The 20,126-nt window shown below is 42.9% G+C and overlaps 1 protein-coding gene across 2 annotated transcripts in view; it reads right to left on the reverse strand.

Moving 5' to 3' along the window:
* Positions 1-8,024: 8,024 nt before the first annotated feature.
* The window catches only part of TMEM67 (transmembrane protein 67), a 37,273-nt gene continuing 25,171 nt past the window's right edge, over positions 8,025-20,126 (reverse strand). For both annotated transcript variants that reach the window (XM_087750001.1, XM_087750007.1), the window contains 8 exons: positions 18,003-18,143; positions 17,465-17,545; positions 16,182-16,298; positions 15,041-15,157; positions 14,854-14,958; positions 14,394-14,496; positions 11,702-11,844; positions 8,025-11,255 (listed from right to left, as the gene is read on the reverse strand). In XM_087750001.1, the coding sequence (XP_087606127.1) occupies positions 11,175-11,255; positions 11,702-11,844; positions 14,394-14,496; positions 14,854-14,958; positions 15,041-15,157; positions 16,182-16,298; positions 17,465-17,545; positions 18,003-18,143 (888 nt within the window). In that variant the 3' untranslated portion in view covers positions 8,025-11,174. The remainder of the gene's footprint in view (positions 11,256-11,701; positions 11,845-14,393; positions 14,497-14,853; positions 14,959-15,040; positions 15,158-16,181; positions 16,299-17,464; positions 17,546-18,002; positions 18,144-20,126) is intronic.

A 20,126-nucleotide genomic window follows, 5' to 3' on the forward strand; every position in this document is an offset into this window, starting at 1 on the left:
AGGAGGGAAGAGGGGTTTGGGGTAACAGCCAAGCAACCCCCAGCGACGTGTCCAAAAGCAGTGTGACAACTCCTTATCCCTGGGGCACTGGGCCAACATGGCAGAGCCTCTCCAGCTCCTCTTCCTGCGGCGGTGAGGAGGAGTTTCCTGCTGAGCAGAGCTCGGCCTGGCAGCAGAGCTGCTGCGGCGCCGTGGGTTTGATCCTAACGCACCACCCCGATGCCAAAAGGGCCGTGTCGGAGGCGGGTGAGCGGCACAGGGGTGTGGGAGCGCTGCTGCGGCTGCGCTGGGAGCAGCAGCCGGAGAGAGGATGGGGTGCCAGAAAGCACCCTTCCTCCCTCAGCCCCCACAGCTCATAGAAGCGTCTTTTGTTCCGCTTTTTTACATGCTCCCAAGGATGCTGGCTGCGGTGAAATCTGCCCTGCCAGCTCTCTGCTGTGTTTTGGGAGTGCAGCCCTCTGACCCAGGAGCCAGCCCAACGCCAGCAGGGCTCCAGCACCAGCTCAGCCCGGGCATGGCCCTTCCAAAATCACTTCTCTGAAGCTGTATCTTGTTTAAACTTGCATGCTCAGGCATAGGCATAAGGGGAATTATCAGCTGTGTTGCTTCATGCTTTTCCAGAGCCCTCCTGTTTCACCTGTGATGGGCTGTTGCAGTCTTCCAGAAGAATTGCTGGGCACAGCTGCTGCCCGGGGAGCGCGGCTGCGGCGAGCCCAGCACAAACTCCTGCGACTGCCAGGAAAGGGCTTCACTGAGAGACCCCCCCTTTTCTCTCCAGGTTATGAAAGAAATTTAAACTTTTCTAACAGGTCACCGCCAAGACAATATTCTTAAGTCAATACTGCTCCGGGACTGAGCAAACAAGGGGGAGGTTGCTTAAAACATTTCTGTTCCAGGTTTGGCTCGAGTACAGCCTTCATTACGTGCATGCTACCCCAGAGAAAAATTACGTTTGATTAACAGCATAGTTCATGGGGAGCAGGCATACCTTCCTCTGCTCTGAAACTAACCCTGAAAATAAATATTTTGGGAGCAAACCATGCAAGAGGCTGTGCTATGAGGCAGCAGGGGGGAATGGGCCACTGGTGGGGTTTCAGCATGTGCTTGATTGCTTTTTTTGAGAAAAGCATTTCCAGGCACCAGCAGCACTGGCCAAAGCCAACAGGGCGATTTCCCCTTTCCTTTAGCTAAAATCAGCCCTTGGCAACAGGGGAGAGAGAGCTGCAGCATCACCAGACTTTGCCCAGAGATGTGAGCTTTGGGGCATTTTTATGATTGTTTACAACCTTCTTTGATACTCTTAAGCAATGCCTTGGGGCCAGGAGGGTAACCGGACCCTGCTGGCTCTTGGGCCAATGGTTACAAGCACACTGGGGTCCAGGGGAGATGACTTTTAAGCTGCCAGCATGGCCACCCCGCTGGGAGCCATCAGGTTTGTTTGCAGAGGTGGTTCGGGGGAGGAAAGTGCACTTTGGGGATACCCAGACCCGCTGTCCCGAGCCCTGCAGGAAAGTGCTCTCTACTCCCCCCCTTGCTGGTGGCATAGGTGCCCCTGCAGAGGGTTTAATTTGCACATGCCAGCGACTCCCAGTGCCCTTACTGGTCCCAGCTGCCTCCCAGGAGGGACTGTCAGGGAAGCAGGGGAGGGGGCAGCTCCCAGGGAGTCTCTGGGAGGGAAAAGGAGCTTTTCTCTTGCAGCAGACAGCCTGTCTTGAGGGATCAGGCTTTGTCCCCGGCCATCCCCAGAGTTTCTGACACTTCTGGGAAAATCCCGCAACAGCCGGCCATGTGGAGCGAGGACTTGGCTTGGCCTGAGGCTCCGAGGGCACGTGCTGGGGGGCTGCCTTCGGTCCCGAGGGGGGACCTGGGCTGAAGCCATGAGCCTGGGGTGGAAGAGGCAAGTCCTTGGGATGCCTCAGGATTGGGTTTTAGGCTTGTCAGTGACAAACCTACCCAGCAGGCTGGGCAGCGTTGTGTTATTGAGATGCATATCCTCTTCTGGCTTCTGTTTTTAAATAAAAATGACATCTTCTCCCAATCAATACGTGTTTCCTTAAACTCTGCTCCAGAGTGCATGTAACTAAGGAAATTTGGCCTGCTAAGATGTCCCATGGAGGGGCAGCTGAGTTTCCCTGTTTCTTAGCAGGCGGTCCAGATGGTTTCGCTGTTTATCAGGAGAGACCACAGATACACCGTCTTCCCCTCAACCCGACACATGCACACGCTTTCTCTTGCTGCTTACCACATCACGGGAGGCTTTTCAATCTGTGCAATTCCTGCTGGTTTCACCCCGAGTGAAAAATTCAGCCTAAATTGCTCTTGAAGCAGATGCTCTCCAGTGTAACCAGCGTTCAGCAGAGAGCAGCTTGACAGGAGCAACTCGTTCAGAAAAGTGTTGTTTCTCATGCAGGGATAAAACCAGGTGCAGAGTCACAAGCCAGAGTGTGAGACACTGGAACAGGTTGCCCAGAGAAGTTGTGGATCCCCCATCCCTGGAAGTGTTCAAGGCCAGGTTGGATGGGGCTTTGAGCAACCTGGTCCAGTGGAAGGTGTCCCTGCCCGTGGCAGGGGGTTGGACATGATGATCTTTGAAGGTCTCTTCCAACCCAAACCATTCTACGGTTCTATGATTGCTTACAAAATAGGAGGGTTGGTGGTTCACTGTGGGTCCCTCGTTCACTCTGGGGGTGGCTGCAGAGACCCCGGGGCTCCCTGGGGGAGCACACCAGGCTGCCTTGGCTGGGCACACACAGGTAGCCAAGCACATGGCCGCACACCCAGGAGGGAGCCCAGGGATCAAACAGGAGTATCAATGGGTCTGGTCTCCAGAAACCAGACCTGCAGGTCCCAGTCACGTATGCACTGTGGGCCTCCTGAGCCTTCGTCACACAGGGAAAAGCTTGAAGGTGGCAACGTCCAGGACTGTAGGCACCTTTCTCGAGAAATGCCATATTTGCTGGGACAAGGGACTCTGTCTGGTGATTCTTGGGTAAAGTCTGAATACAACACCGTGTGAGAAGGTGTCCTCATGTGGTGAGTGTCCCTGCTGCATCAGCTTTGGGTCCCTCACTCTCGTCCCAGCTCCGTGCACGTCAGGCGGGCAGACGGCAGACAGCCAGGGATCGCAGCAGGACCGTGCATTCAGCATTCACATTCGCTGCACGCTCTTCTCACAGCAAAGGGGCTGCAGAGAAGGAGCACATGAGAACGGCCTGCCTTGTATTTCCTGCGCGGTGCAAAAAACCAGCCAAAAGAGCTGGTGGGCCTGCTCCGCCGCCGCACTTCGCTCTGGTGCCTCCGGGCCAGGCTGGGCCCTGCTGCCGCCATTGCCCTGGGCACCTCTTCCCAGGCCGGGCTCCTCCGCGTGTTCCTCTCCTCACCTGGGGCCGCCAGCATCATCCTGGCCCTGCAGGACAGCAAACACTGCCAGGGCTCCTTGCTTACCAACAACCCCCAAGCCGCTTGCCCATTTAGATCCATTTCAGCGCCGTTGCACAGACGGTGTTAGTGGCCAGGGCTTGTTCCCAGCTGCAAGCTGATTTCTAGGGATGTTCATTATGGAGCACGTGCACCCGCAGAGCTGGCTCGCTCTCCTTTGCAGACTCCTATTATACCATCCATGAACTGAGAGACTGACAAGGGGTGTGAAAAGCAGCTAGGATTTTGCACTCCAGCATATACACAGGCACAGAATGTGAAAACATCCACCTCCTCTAATTATACACTGTTTTTTCCAGTACAGCTTTTATAACTACCGGTGGCATGAAAATGACTGGGGGGGGTTAAGCTTCCCGAATTCTCTAACTGCTGCTTTCACCTGCTGCACCCATTTCAAGCTCTCCCAGTTAAAGCAGCTGCAACTGAGCGGTGCTGGAGAGAAAGGGGAAGCTGAGAAAGCCAAAAACCTCAGGAAACAAAAGCCATTCCTCAGAGGGGATCAACTCCTTTCTGTTCATCCATCTAGATATGTTTAAATGCATCTGCTGCTTAATTGCATCTTTAAGAGTCCCAGCCTTTCCCCGGTAATGGTTGCTGAGGCTGCAGCATTGCCCTTGATGACAAATGATGGGGAATCGGGACAGCTGGGTTGGAGGAGCCAAGAGCACCGGGTGGCACCAGCAAGACAGGCTCCATTGCCTCAAGGTCTCTTCTGGCTTGACATCTGGTGAGTGCGGGCAATGAATATTATTATTTCCAAGAAGCGTGTCATCGAAACATCGTTCTGCATTTATTCACGCTGTCAGAAATAAGCCACTGGAGAGCAGTGCCAGCTCTAGACAGCAAAAGAGATATAAGAAATTGGGGTTTCCTGGCAGTATTTGGGGTGAGGAAGCAAAACTTCCCTGCTGACAGCAGCCGACCCTCCGTTACACCAACCTGTGTAGCAGGGGTGTCGCAGCTGCACATCTGCGCCTGCAACCCAAACAGCATGGCTGTAGGGTCCTCCGGTTTCTGTTGCCAGACCAGACGGTCCTGATCCACAGCTCTCTTCCTCGTCACCATGCTCACAAATCCCTGGGACCCATCACAGCATCTCCAGCCTTCAAAGGAATTCAGTGTTTTGCCTTCCAAACAGCATATTGCTGGGCGCTCTGCAAATGCAAAGGCAGGATGCCATCTAAAAGAAATAACATGCAATAAGATCGGCGGTCGTCAGGAATGAGAGCTGCAGCTGTCTGTGCAAATCATGCAGCCATATTCTCTCTCTTTCCTTTTTTTTTTTTTGAGAACTGTAATCATGTCCATGGGGAGGAATTTGTCAGGCTTTGTCTCCATCCCTATGGAGAGGGATGTCTCCCTGTCCCTGCGGGTTTGGGATGCTGCGGGGGGAACCTGGCGTCTCAGCAAGTTCTGCCTGTGTTTGGGTGTCCCATGACACAACTCACCTCTGCACAGCAATCTCGACAGAAAATACTGTCTGCATGTCCTATCATGTGTCTGACCACGCGGTAAGATTTTCCAGTGTTTGTAAAGAGAGCTACTGGATACAAGGCACAGACGAGTGACTCTGGCATTCCCAATGGTGCGGCTCAGATCTTTACATCCACCAAAAAAAAAAAAAAAAAAGAAAAAAGAAAAAAGCAAATGTTGAAAATGAGAAATGCAGCCTTTTCCTTTCCAGGAAAAAGTGCACTTTTTCTCAAACTGTGAAACAAACAGAAACGGATTTCTGGCCGCATGCTTTTAGGAGTAATGAACACCTGAAAAGTCCCTCTCCTGGCATCATCCCTGCTGCGACCTTCCAGTATAATGTAATAAATACTGAGCTTTCAGCACAGCTGTTATTAAATGTAAAGATATCGGCATTAGCTCCTGCACCCCCTTGCCAGGATTTTGGGGGCTGGCTCTCTGCAGGCCCAGGCGAACCTGGACATGGAGAGGTGAGGGCCGGGCCGGTGCCGGTGGGGCAGCAGCCGGGGGCTCTGCCCCAAAGCCAGCTCTTCGATCCATCCTCCAAGAGGCCAAGGAGGGAGGTGCTGGCCCCGACGGTGCCCCAGCAGCTCCACGGTGTGTGGAAAGGATTCAGGGGAAACCACGGGCACGTGAAAGAGCAAAATCCGTTTTGTCCAGCTGGGCTGCCTCTGGCGGGGCACGGATGGGAAGGGATTAGGTCGGGCTCCGGGAGATACCGAGCTGTTTGCTCAGGAGGGAGGTTGGTGCAACCCTTCTTGTGCCAGGGATCAGGCAAAGCCAAAAGCAAATATCTGTTCAGCATTTGCAGGAAGAACTGGAGACTTACGTTTTTGCATGATTTCAAGGGGATTATTTTCCCGCAGTTGTAAACCAGGGTGAAAAGGTCACGGAGACCATGGGGTTACAGGTCAGTTTTTTCATTTCATTTTTTTCCATACTGTGTGAGTCCTTTCTGACACCGTGACGTACGGAGCCGTAAAATGGAAATTCGATAACTGCTGTAATAGCAGGCATTTAATGGAAATAAAAAAAAAAAAAAGAAACCATCTAGATCTGTCTCTTAACTGTGGCGTGTTTTCTAGGCATAACTGCTTTTGTGCTATGACAAATATGTTTCCTTCTCTCTGCTTAGATATAGCCTCTGCTTTTCATACCATAACTGCCACAGGTTGTGAGGAGATTGTCTGGTGTGGGCCCAGCTTTCACAGATTAAAAAAGGAACAGTTCTGAACATTTAAAGGGAAATCCTCAATGTCAGCTAATGCGGTGCTGCCTCCTGATGTCTGCAGAGTCTCCGAGCCTCAGAGCTATTCCACAGGTGAGTTTCGAACATTGATTATTTCCTAATTAACCCCAAGGGCTGCCTCACCTCTCCCCAGCTGCCAGGCTTACAGCTGCTCCTGCTGAGATGGAGGTCACCGGGGAAAACTAAGGGGGTGACAAGTCTCGAGTAGCACCAGTAGGTTGGTAAAGCCACCTGGATCAGAGCGGGATACAGATAGTCAGGGCTCCGCGCCACCAAGGCTTACTGAAGCTCTACCAGGATAAGACGGAAGCGTTCATCTTACAGAGAGACAAATCCATCTCCCGTGGGATTTCCCGGGGAATGTCCCTCAGGCTCTGCGATCCCCAGCCCGAGCTGTGGATCCACGTCCTCCCCACAGGCAGCAGAGCGCAGAACGGCCCACGGGGGCTGGCAGCGGCTCGGCCCTCCTGCCCGCAGGGTGGCATCCGCGGCCCCGCTCCCTTTGGCAGCCAGTGGCGGGCCAGCGAGGGCGGTGGTTTTTTCAAGCCACCTGTGGCAGGTGGCATCTGTCTGCCGTGGCATGGCAAGAGTCACTCGAGGAAGCTGGGAGTGCTGGGGTGGAGATGGTATGTAGCCAACAAAGGAGGCAAAGCTGAAGGAAGGCAGTGCTCAAAGAGCAGTTTGGAGGTGTCTTGGTTTCATTTATTCTTCCTTTTAGACATACACGGAAGTCGGGACTCCACGCGTTTAAACTGATTTCTAATACTGTTTGGATTTTCATTCCCGTCACCAAAGAACCTGTGCTGCTACCCCGAAGCACACCTTGGCACGCAATTCATGGCTACCCAGCTCGGCAGCACTCTGCTGCAAAGGCCACCTGCTCTCAGCTCTGGCCAGCCAGACTGCGCTTCCCTCACTTGCCCAGGGCATCGGGGATAGGCAGCAACGCCTGGGCGCACGGCCCTGCTGCTGCCCGACCCGCGGGCAGGGGCAGGACCTGCAGGTGCTGGGGCGAAGCGGGAGTCTGGGGCAGGCACCACCTGGAGGCACTGGCGTCAGGCACAGGAGTGAGGGACAGGGCATTTGTGCTTGTGGGAAAAGGTACAGAAGAAAAGGGTGTGATACTGGGATCCCGGCTAGAGAAAAGAAGAGATGTAGGGGAAAGCAGCTGTTGCTGAGGGAGACCAGTTTTGAGATGTTTGATAGCCACCTCCTTCCACCATGCCAGTTTGCTCGTGATTTTCATAGGAGTGTACCACAACGCCACGCTCCCCGAGTCACCCACTGCTCATACGCTCCCTTTCTGACTGACAACAAACAGAAAGCCCCATGAGCTTGGCTTGGATGGCATCGCCGTGCTGCTTACGCCGCAGCAATCCCATGGGTGGGATGAAATTTTGAGCCTCGTGTCAGTTGTGCTTCTCACCTCTGGTACAATTTACCTCAATCACACACCTGCCCCTACCATTAAAAAGAATGCTGTAGTAAAATACTAATCAATTAAGTCCTCAATAGTAAATGAAACCTGTGAATTTTAAACATAGTCTTGAAATTACTGTGCCTTGTCTGTATATATGACTTATAATTATTTACAGAATTGACTATTTTGGCATCTAGCCCCTAAGATACTCAGCAACAAGCAACCACCTCATTTCATTAATTGTGATTATCCAAAACCGTATCCCTCCATTGCCACACTGACTGCAAAATCCCTTTCTTACGCTTGTCCTGACAGAGCTTCAGTGGGCTGCAGAGCCACCAGCAGCCTCCTGCCCTTATCTGAAACCTCTCACGTTCATGGAAGGAGTAGCGTGTTTCAGGCTTGGGTCAACTGATTTAACAAGTGCAAAAAAAAACTCTCCAGTCCTTAAAAAATTTTTTATTGCTCAGAGAGACAGATAGGAGAGTTTGAAATGCCATGTGATTAAATAAAACATTTAGAAACTTGAGAGACACTCATCACATGAAAGACACATTGTACCTGCATATTAATTTTTAAAAAAGGAAAAACATTAAGTTGGAAATACAATCACAAGAGCTATTTCTTGAACAAATATCAAGCAACAGAGGAACAAAGAGCAGTCAACCTGTTTCAAGTGCTCACTGGACAGCAAGAATGAAGAAAAGCTTCTATGAATTCCTGGAGCTTTTGACTCCTGTAATTATTTCCTAAATCATGTAGAGTGCCTATGTTAGCTATATTAACATTTTAGATAAATGACCTGGAAAAATAAACCACAACAGAGTAGTGTGTGCACTGAGGAGAAAGACGGGACCAAGCAACTGAACTGTTCTGACAGAACATTTTTAGATTAATTTATCATTTATCTGTAACGAGTTGCCGTTAGCAGTAGTTCTTGCAAATTGCAAGGTCATTAAAGCTTTCACATGCCCTTCTGAGCAGCAGATAATTAAGGGCATATCTAAAGCAAACTCAAAGCATGATTTTTGCATGGAAAGGTGTACCTGGTCAGCAAAAGCATTGAGAATAGGGTAGAGAGTGAGAGCCCACATGCTGAAACGTCTCCATTTCTGCTGGTACCGGACTAACTAAATTAAAACTACACACAGCTGTGTCTACAGATGGCACAATCATTTCACTTGCAGATATTCCTTGGATTAGCCAGGTCTGGTTACTACTTTTTGAGTTATTCTGACTGAAGTCGGTCATAAACCAGACCATTCTGGAGGAGGTATGTTTGAAGTGTGGTTCTGTTCCCTAGAATAACTTCGTGACTATGGACACATCATCAGAATCTGCACAGAGAAGAAGCCTATTACCGTTGACAACGATGCATACTTACATTGCTGGAAAGTGACAGTAAGAAATGTGTATTAGGGCAATTCATTAGGGCCATACTTGCTCACTGATGGATCACAGCAACTTTCTACGCCCCTTTAGTCACATCAGTCCTCTTGAATAAATATGGTCACATGAGAGAGATTGTATTTCCTCTTGTACATTGATATTTCAGTAGGACTTGCAAGATCTGGAAAGTTTAGTTGTTTAGTTAATCTAGGCTTGCATCATGCAAGCCTAACTTTGCCTTGCAAGTGTCCTACTGCAGACCATTTCTCAGAGGGCTCCTTAGCTTAGTTTACAGGTTTGGCACTTGGTACATCACTGACAGGCAATATGACAGAAACCTCACAACTAGTGAAGTCATACAGTCATGGTACTCAGCAGCAATAAGATTTTTGGCTGTTTTAACAGATACAGAACCTAATGGACACTTTAATTACTACATTCACTGTAAAGGTAACAACCTCAGTTTTATTTATACTGGACATTTCACTCTGTTGGAAGTTTTGTATTCACACCTTTTTTGAGGCATAGTGTGCACCAACAAACTAAGAATTGTGCACAGAAGTAGACCGAAGTAAGGAAAGCATGACATGGAAATATCCGTGCTAAACTGTATGTTAGTAAATGGATGTCCTGCTGAAAATCAACTCTTCAGTTATCTACCTTGTTATATAGCCTTAGTGGCAGGCACACATTCTATCAGTTAATAGCAACTATATTGGACGAGCAAGCTACAGAGGTTTTACAACACCAAAAGCAAATGCATTAGAGCAACAGTGACCCCGAGATTTATGTCCATGTTACCATAAGTTTAATATCATTGTATGATACGATATGATATGATATCAACATGAGAACATGTTCCTCTTTGTGAAGCCAAGAAACACCTGAAATGCAATGCTGCTTCAACCCAGGTAAGCATGTCTGCATTCAAAATCTGCTAGGTCCAACTAATCACGTCCTCAGTCTCTGTTTTGGAATAAGCACGCTAACCTTGACTTACATTTTTATGGTGTTTTTGCTGGTGAAAATCCCTTGTTGAATCATCTAAAGACAAGTAACAGCTATAAAACCAGAAAACACTATTCATGTTTAATCATTTACTGAAAAATGTAGTTTTAAAAAAGTAGGGAGACTTTTCAGGGATACAAATGGGAGGTAGAAGCCTCACTTTAAGGTGTTTTGAAGGCCATTCTTAATATCCCTTAATACTTAATAAGTGGCACTTGATTAATTATTAACCTGTCTAAATTCCAAAAATATGATGACAGTAAAATGATTATGGTCTCTGTGTTATATCTAAAGATAATAAAGCCAGAAAATTAGAGAGACAGAGGTACACAAGCATATATAGGCACCTGTGAAAACACTTCTAAAAAGATAAGAATAAGTGCTTCTATTTCACTTGTGCAGAAACAGCACAGAAGAATTACTGTATTTCCCTCCACATCTTGCATCAGATGACAGAAAATCAGGAACGAACACCAAATACCTATAACCTCTCCTCTGCCTGTTTTTCTGCATCACTGTAACACTACTGTATCTCAAACACAAGGAAACTCTGTCATGTATAGTCCACACCCAAGAAAAACAATGACAAACTTCAGGAGAAGAGACAAAAGCATACAATACTATGACACAATAAAGAAAAGTTAAAATTTCAAGTTGGAGTTGCTGTAAATAAGTGATCTTTAAATAGTCCTCTTGAAATATTAATTTAATTCAGAACAAGTCCTGTGCTGTGTAAAACTGGAAATATGTTTGCTAAACATTATAACTCAAAACAAATTGCCAAAAAAAAAGAGAAAAAGATTTAAGGGATTTTCAGAAAACTTAAGAGTCGAGAACCTCTCCTGCCAACTGGAATGCTCAAATTTTTGCCTCAAAGTGAGTAGTCCATATCTTAGCAAAAGCTACTAAACAATTTTTATCTTATTCTAATAATAACAACAGCAAGTTTACTTCTGTCTTATTTTCATGTACGTTTCCTTTTAAAGGCCTATGGCTTAGTGTTCACAAATTAAAAAATACTTGTAAATACATAAAAATAAAGCTTAATAGCACACAATATAAAAAATTATAAATTTCAAAACCATTACATTATTATTATTGAAAAGTGCACTACAATTAATCTGTAGGTCAGAGATGCTTTGATCACGGACATCATTTCCATGATTAACTACTGAACAAAGTTTTTCATCTTCTTAATTAAATGAGAAATCTTTCATCCACCAAGGTTTTGGATGCCAAATTCTTCTGCCCAAGTGTATTACGAATAAACCTAAATATCTAAGAACATTTTAGAAAAAATGTGTTAACAAACAAATACTTAAAACAGTATGTTTCAGTACCTAACATAAAATAATAACTTCATATTATCTTTAAATCATAAATAACATGAGTGAATTAGGTGCTTATCTCCCTTTAGCATTTTTGAAATCTTTTCTGATATCTTTCCACCATGAACTATCATGTGTGATTCATTTTAACTGATATTTGCGTTTTCTATTGAAAGTTATTTGTAGCCTCTTTATTCATGACAGGCATGTGAATAAAATTAATTTCTCACAAGCCTATTTGACAAAAAAATCAAAGAACTATTTTATAAGCTCTCAGTATAATCTTCTGTCACCACAAACTGCTAACTTACTGCTTTAATTATCTAGTTAACTATATAAACTTCCATACTGACCCACTTTTTTAAAATATTACTTTGTTCTTAAATTAAAATTTACCTCTTGTTGCAAATATGTTAGAATAGCAGCTAAAACAAAACTTTGGGAAGCCAGATCCACAATGGAGAAAAACAGGATATCAAAGATAAGCAGTGTTGTCTCATTGCCGTAATACAGAACATCACTGAAAGAGTGTCCTTCATCTACAGAAAGAAAATAATTTTTGAAAAATAAAGTGCAAGTTTGTGGAGTTCATCAGTCCACGCTGAGAAAGCTGATAAGAAAAAGGAAAGTCAGAGCAAGAGCTAGTTACGGCATTCTATGGCATCATAAGAGCTAGTTATGTCATTCTATTTAAGCAAAATAATACAAAACTTTTCACTTATAAATTGGCTTAACACCAATGGAACACAATAGAAAAAGCCCACGTGCCACACGCAACTTTATTCACTCTTGAAATCTCAATCGGATCATTTAAAAAAGGCTGCTTTGAACAAGAAGCAGATGTAACGCCCTTGTCACTGAAATTTTTAGCAAGTGTTAACTCTGGACCCAACTCAACAAAACAATAAAAACATATGCTTAAAGCGTTACTTAGGCGGAGGTTCGGGGCTTAACATTATCTTTGTTCATTGGTTAACAGTTTCCCAGAAAATGCATCCTTTAAGCTTAAAATACCTTTTTCATAGCCAAAGTAGTCTAGACCACTTATCCACTTCTTTATTTTATCAAAAAGCACCACTTTCAAAAGAGAAAAGAACATCTAAAATAAACATTTACAGAAAATAAATTCTTTTCCCTCTTTCTACTTTTTCAGAAAAATGTCTAATGCAAGTTTTATTAGAAACAGCATATTTTCATTACAAATTGTATATGTCCTACTGCCATGAAATCCTGATTTGTATCTAAACTTCTGGGAACCATGGCAGTCTAAACCATCAAACAATATATTTATATCAATGCTTACGATTATAAACTTTGAAACAATGGCAGCCAAAAGACCAAACCTTTGTTGAATACTGCACAATTTGGAGGCATCACATCATGCTTATACACTTAATTCTAACTCAGACATTGCATGCCTGACAATATTTATGGCTGAGTAGACCTGGGGTTTAGAATAGGGTTTTGGAATGACTGATATTGCAAGGTGTGGAATCACAGACTGAGGCTGAAGAAAGTCCTAGTTATAGTTTTAAGGCAGATACTGGCTATCTGGCAACGTTTATTACTAAAGATAGAGCTTCACCATGACAAGGGAGGAGAGCCCCAGCCTTTAATGAACTAGGTGTAGCTCAGACATCTAGACTGAGCAAAAATATCAGACTACAATCATGGCTAGTTTGAAAGCATGTGCTGCATTCCTGATTATATAGCAAGGTTTGAGATTCAAATTAGGCTTCAGCTTTTGCAGTCCTGGTGTCATAGAGCAGGAAAACTCTGCACAGCTCAGTGATGTAATTTGTGGATTGTTATTATAGAAGAATAATGACATGTTTAGAATGTGTTATGGTCATCTGGTAATATCCATGGATTGGATTATGGTTCTGATAAGGTTTAGAGTTTCTGAACAGTGAGGCTGGAGAGCCAAGTACTTGAGGGACTTAAAATGAGGGCTTGTGTCATCTGGGATCACTAGTTAATTTTTAGTTTTCATGCAGGTGATGGCTGTACTTATGGTGAGGGGTAGAATCAGGGTCTGAACTAAGGTTTTTCATAGATAATTTTTGGTGGATTCTGTACAGCTCAGGGACTGAGGAAGCAGACTGGTATCAGGCCTAAGTTCACAGCTCATATTTCATTGCAGTGTGGATACTGGTCCCCAGACCACATCTGATAATAGGAGGAGACCAGGACTCAGGGTTTCAGAACCTTGGAAGTGGAGGCAATGGAGGGCGTAACACTGGATGAGGATTCCAGTGATGCATTATGAATAGGTTAAGGTTTTTAGAGCATTGGTGTTTGACAGCGTCAAGCTTCCAGGGATTCCGTTTTAGGAACCTAGGTTGAAGGTTGAGATATGGTCAAGAACTTTCACTAAATCTATTTTTAACACATGTACTGGTCACTTGGAAATATTTATGGCTAGGTTTAGCATGGGCTTGGGATTCAGGACGATGCATTGGAGAACCCAAGTCTGACCAATTTTGCATAGCTCCAGGGACCAGAATCAGAACTGGTGTCATCCCTGTTTCTGCTGGAAAACTCATTTTTGCTGTAGGTATTGGCAATGCTTAAAAAGCTTCAAAATAAAATATTCAAGAACCCAAATTACTTAGTGGAGCCTCCAAAGATGAGTGGTGGATTAACATCAAGTATTCCACTAAAACGTCCTCACTGTGATCAATATCCTCTTTAAAGAAATTGTCTCTGTACTTTTAGTTGTTTCATAAGAAGTTTGGTTCTATATTGAAAAATAAAAAAAGGATGGAGCTATTTAAATATTGTGGGTCGTCTTTGCATTTACAAAGATCTATATAGCAAATCAAAGGAGCACTTCGTAAACACATGCACGTCTCTACACAGTATCCTTTCAGTTGCCTAAAAGAAAAAACATTGCAGTTGAGTGACAAATTATAAATAGGATTTCTGTAATCTGAAGAACATCCCTTAAATACCTCCCTCACAAGCAGTCATTTAATGACTTCTCCTGCTGTAAAGTCCAGTTTAGAGTGTAAATCCTGGGAAAGAAATCTACACAGAAACCTACATACTTATAATAGTACAAGTACCAAGTCACAAATCTTTTTACCATTGTAAAAAATACTTTTGTCTATTGGTTCCATGAACTCCATGCCAAGAATCCGTTCAAGCAGCAACTTATCTTTAACAATATAATCCATTTCTTTATGAACCTATAAGAAAAGGAAAAACAATACTTCCTGTTTTATGATTTCGAAGAAGTACTTGTTACAAAGTGAAGTACAGCTACTTAGACCTTTATGAATGAAAAAAAGCACTGGTCTATTCCAAGACAAAAATAAGTACATAACAAAAAAGGATTTGTCATTTTTAAGAGCAGGCTGCACTGTTGGACAGTACTCCAATTTTTTTTTTTAATGAAGCACTATTCCAGTTGCCATAAAGTCTTTAACAACAAGTCTTTAAGCACATATGCTTAAAGAGAAATTACAGTCTTTCAGATTTACAATTTTTAGTTTCTACTTACTATAGTTATATTTTCCTTAATATAGTAATGTCAATATACATACGTGATCAATGAAAGAACTGAGAAATTTGTTCATGGTGTTGTATGCCCTTGTGCTTTGTTCAAAAGTATTTGCAGATGAGTCCAAAAGCCTAGCAGGACCACGTTTCTGAAAGATAACATGACCATGACTTCAGCAGAAAAATTACATATTTTAAATAACATTTACAGAACACAAATATCTCACTTACTCTTGTTAGGGTTTCATGAATCCTGTCATAGTGCCGTCGCATTGTTCTTGAAATGGAAATCTGAAATGTCTGGCCATCAGTGTTCGGTAACAAACCTCTCTGACTACACAGATTTTCCTATACAATTAAAGCAATTGTAAATTAACATTATTAATGCCCAAAAGCTTTTCATTTACTCTCTTTCATGTTTACATAGTCCTTAATATCTGTAAATATTTGAATCCACTGCACTCTTGGTTCTATTATAGCAAGATTTTCTTAGGACATGAAATCCTGACCCCTGCTGTCACAAAGACATACTCCTCTTTTCACCTGTGTTCAGTTCATTACCTTCTAATACATCTTTTGACATTCATTCTGAAGCCCTTTCTTTTATGTTTATCATTTATTCTATACTTGTCCTGCTTTTTTCGTGCTTTGGATTCCTTACTTTTTCCATATGTTTTTCAGGTCACATTTAATAAACCTCAAAAACCCCAAGAAAATGGAAAATTCAGCATCTCCATAGGGAAAAAAACCTGCTTTTTCCAAAATTATATTAAAATAAACCATTAGGAAAAAATTACAGGAACACACAAGTCAAAAATATTACTAAAAAGAATCCTCTACGTTTCAATGTTTGAGATTTAATTTTCACATGGTTATGGTTTTTTCTGTCCAGTTATCATTGAAATAGCAATATCCTTTGTCTAAGGTACTGTCTTCCTACTTGTCCCTATAAAGACGCAAGATGTCATGAAATTTAGTGCAAAGTGCTCCAATCTTGTATTAGACATTTTACATTTGCCTGATCTTACAGCCAAGATATAACATATGACAAACTAGAAAAAATACTTACTCAAATTCATTTCTGTAAATAATAGGTTACATCACCAGAGAAGAAGAGATGGAATAAAAGAATTTATTGGAAGACCAGATGTCTCTTTATTAGGAGTTTTCCAGATTTGTCTCTTTATGAAAGCTTCTGGGTATGCATCTTTTTGAATGTGGCCATGAGCTTACCAACAGCTGGTATCTTTTCAGTATCATAACTTGGTGCAATGATGTAATGCACAAGTGCAGATCCATAATGCAAAGGTGTGGGTTTTTTTTTATAAAATAAATATTGAGAGCAGGTGTAAACTTTACTGCTTTTACTTACTGCTTCTCTCTTTAGGTTCATATTCATTTCTTCCATATTGGTATCTGCATGTCCATGCACAGAGCGACCATGGATATAATAACCAAAGCAGCTGTGTGACAAGAGAAACACTGAAATCTAGAAGAGATGGGAGAAGAGAAGAATGCTTTAATTAAACATTATCATTTTATTTTTGAACTTTTGAATTCACAGTGGAGATCAGCAAGACCAGCCCTTCTACAAATACAAAGTAGGCAGGTACCAAAATAAATATTGCAGAAAAATATTTAATAACTCAATTACTGATTAGTTTTATTTATGTTTAACTAAATACACACACCAGCTTCAAGTTTAGTTTATCAACAGCAAGGATCAATACTTAATTCCACAGAGCCAAAAAATTAAAGGAAAGTTATTAGCTTTCATTTTGATTCAAAAGTTATTTCTGTGATATATAACACGTATGCATGTTTCCAGTTGAGCTCCTAGGAGACTGTATTTAATAGAATTTCATTCAGCATGATACAATGCTTATATATCACATAAGAATCAAAAATAACTCACTCTACAATCCATGCACTACATGGGTTTTTCACAGAAGAGGAATAACCAAGGCTGGAAAGGCTGATAAAAGGGGTTCATCTCTATATTTTTAAAAAGTTCTGGCCAAATGAGCTAATCCAACCTGTTCTGACTGCACTCTTCTTTGGTTAAAAAGGAATTCCTGCAGTACAAAGCTTCAAGACCCATATTTAAACTAGAAAAAGGGAAGTAGTTCAGATGTAAGTGAAAAAGCATAAAAAAGGTGATGATTGTCCAGGAGGGACAACCATGAAGTTCAGCGGTTGAGGGACAACACAAGACAGGAGCAGAAACTGAACATAAACGTATTGAATAAAACCAAGACAGCTGTGTCTGTAAGACAAAGGTACTAAAATGCAAACCAGTAGAAAGAATGGCAGCAAATGGTTCCACACCTAATTTCTGTCACAATTTTTTACTTTTTAATTCTGTAGGAGCATGTGTAACCAATTTAACTTTAAAAAAAAACATCCTAAAAATCACACATCTAGAAGAACATATTGATACCTATGATTCCAGAATCTTTTTCCAATTAAAGTTTAACTGAAATCTTCTTGTAGATTGCACCAATAAAATGAGCTGAAAGAAACATTGACTTTGGCTGTTAGCTAGTAATCTCTGATTAAATTAAATGAATAAATATAATTTAATATTCTTAAAACTATCGTGCATATTATTCTATTAAAAATGCCACTGTACAAATGAGACAAAGAAATACTTACATTGCTCATGCAACACAAATCAACAAATTGGCTTATCTTATCTTCAACAAATCTTTCATAAAACACAGAAAAAAATATAATCTGAAATAGATCAACCAAATTTTCTTTTATTAGTTCATCAGATTTGACTTTATTAAGCAATTTACTTCACAGTCTAACACCCACAAATTACAGACTTCTGTGGTGGCCACCATTGCATTGGGCTCTATGAAATGGGATTGACGTCCTTCCTCTAAGAAGCAAATTGTAGCAATGACCTGCTTTTCATTTTCAGCTTGGAGATGCTTCAAAGTTGTGTAAAACAAAACAAAGTAGTTGCATAAATTCACATCTTTGAGAGGATTAAAATTCTGACTACAAAGTAAGATGTCTCATAGCTCAGAAGTTTCATTTTGAGTTCTAAAGGTGTACCATCAAGCAAAACAGTTAAGAATATACCCAGTGCTATGATACGTAGTATGGATGGCCTAGTGATGTATTCTAGCTTCCAAGAACCAGCCTGAAAATGATAATTCAGTATGTCATGTGTTTCACATACCTGTAAGAAGGCAATGGCTAGCCAGAGTGCAGCAGACACACCAAATCTTAAAATGCGGCTCCAAGGAGCTATGTAACTCTCACTGCTTCTTGTAAGACTGGAAGAAGAATCCATTAAAGCCAGGTTTGAAAATCCCACCACCTGAAGAGGTAAGAAGGTCAATATAACAACATGAGGCAATGAACAGTATCAATTATGACCCTGTTGTTTCCATCATAACAGGAAGTAAGAAGAAAAAATTAGGAGAAATGGACCTGGGAATAGTAGCATGTTCACTATGATAGAGCCCAATTGTGTGATTCAGTGTTATTACTGAGAAACATAATTAAAACCATAAACTGTACATATATGTGTTGATACATAAATTCAAAAATGTACGCACCTAAATCTCACAACAAGTCAACACTGATTTTTATTGAGAAATTCCAAAAGATTGTGCTGTTAGACTGCATAGGGATATTATTTCTGCCAAATTCCAGCTTTTTGGTCCTATATATTCCAGTGTTAAAACAAATTTTTTATCTGTTTTGCAACTGCAAGAAACTGGGGTGGTTTTTTTTGTTTTTATTGAACAGAAATGTATTTCCCTCCACTGTCTTCATGGCTGAATCTATTTTAAACAAACAACCTCGAAAAACTTCCCAAATAAAAAAGATGAGAGAAACACTATGTCTTGAAACACTTAAGAGGTGAAAATTTTGTGAACATCATTCAGAACTGAAGCTGCACCAGAAACATATTTGGGGTGGGTTGATGCCCACCAAAGCGGGATGGGGAACAAGAAAAAAAAAAGGAAAACGACTTGTGGGTTAAGATAAAGAGAGTTTAATAAGCAAAGAAAAGGGAAAAATAAGGTGAAAAAACCCTATGACAAGTGATGCAAAGGCAATCACTGCCTCCCTCCCACAAGCAGACCAATGCCCAGTGTCCTGGTTTCAGCTGGGATAGAGTTAATTTTCTTCTTAGTACTGGTATAGTGCTGTGTTTTGGATTGAGGATGAGAATAATGTTGATAACACACTGATGTTTTGGTTGTTGCTGAGCAGAGTTTACACGAGTCAAGGACTTTTCAGCTTCCCATGCTCTGCCAGGTGCACAAGAAGCTAGGAGGGAGCACAGCCAGGACAGCTGACCCAGACTGGCCAAGGGGCTATTCCATACCATATGACATCATGCTCAGTATATGAGCTGGGGGAAGAAGAACGAAAGGGGTTGGGACATTCGGAGTGATGGCGTTTGTCTTCCCAAGTAACCGTTACGCGTGATGGAGCCCTACTTTCCTGGGGATGACTGAACACCTGCCTGCTGATGGGAAGTAGTGAATGAATTCCTTGTTTTGCTCGTGCACACAGCTTTTGCTTTACCTATTAAACTGTCTTTATCTCAACCCATGAGTTTTCTCACTTTTACCCATCCAATTCTCTCCCCCATCCCACTGGTGGGCAGTGAGCGAGCGGCTGTGTGGGGCTCAGTTGCTGGCTGGGGTTAAACCACGACACCCAGCCAGTCCCCAGAAAATCCTTCCCCTCCATTTTTATTGCTGAGCATGATGGTATATGGTATGGAATATCCCTTTGGTCAGCTGGGGTCAGCTGTCCTGGTTGTGTTTTCCTCCCAGCTTCTTGCGCAGCCCCAGCCTACTCACTGGGGGCCTTGATGCTGTGCAAGCACTGTTCAGCAATGGCCAAATCATTGGTGTGTTATCAGCCCTGTTTTAGCCACAAATCCAAAACACAGCACCCTATGGGCTGAAGAAAGTTAACTCCATCCCAGTCAGACCCAGTACAATATTGAAAAGCTCACGTTTGCTGCCAGAGTGCTATTTGCACTAGCCACGTAGTAAACACTGCCACGGTGACCAGTGCCAACCAAGTGGCTGCTTTGGTACCAGACATGAGGGGAGCGAGATGCTTTCCAACTTCCTCCAACTATTACTTTTCCTGGCTTGTTTTCTACTACTGTACAGCCTCGCATCATGATTAATGAGAACTGAACAGTCACTTTATCAAAATTGGTAACCCAAGAAGACAGGTTCTGAGTAATACAGAAGTTCCCCCTTGTAGTGAGCAGCTGATTGCCATATCTACCCCGTGCGTAATACTTCTGGGGAAACGACATTCCAAA

This window comes from Nipponia nippon, unplaced genomic scaffold (genome assembly GCF_047370975.1).
Source record: "Nipponia nippon isolate SJK-2023a ecotype South Korea unplaced genomic scaffold, ASM4737097v1 scaffold_1, whole genome shotgun sequence".
Lineage (NCBI taxonomy): Eukaryota > Metazoa > Chordata > Aves > Pelecaniformes > Threskiornithidae > Nipponia > Nipponia nippon.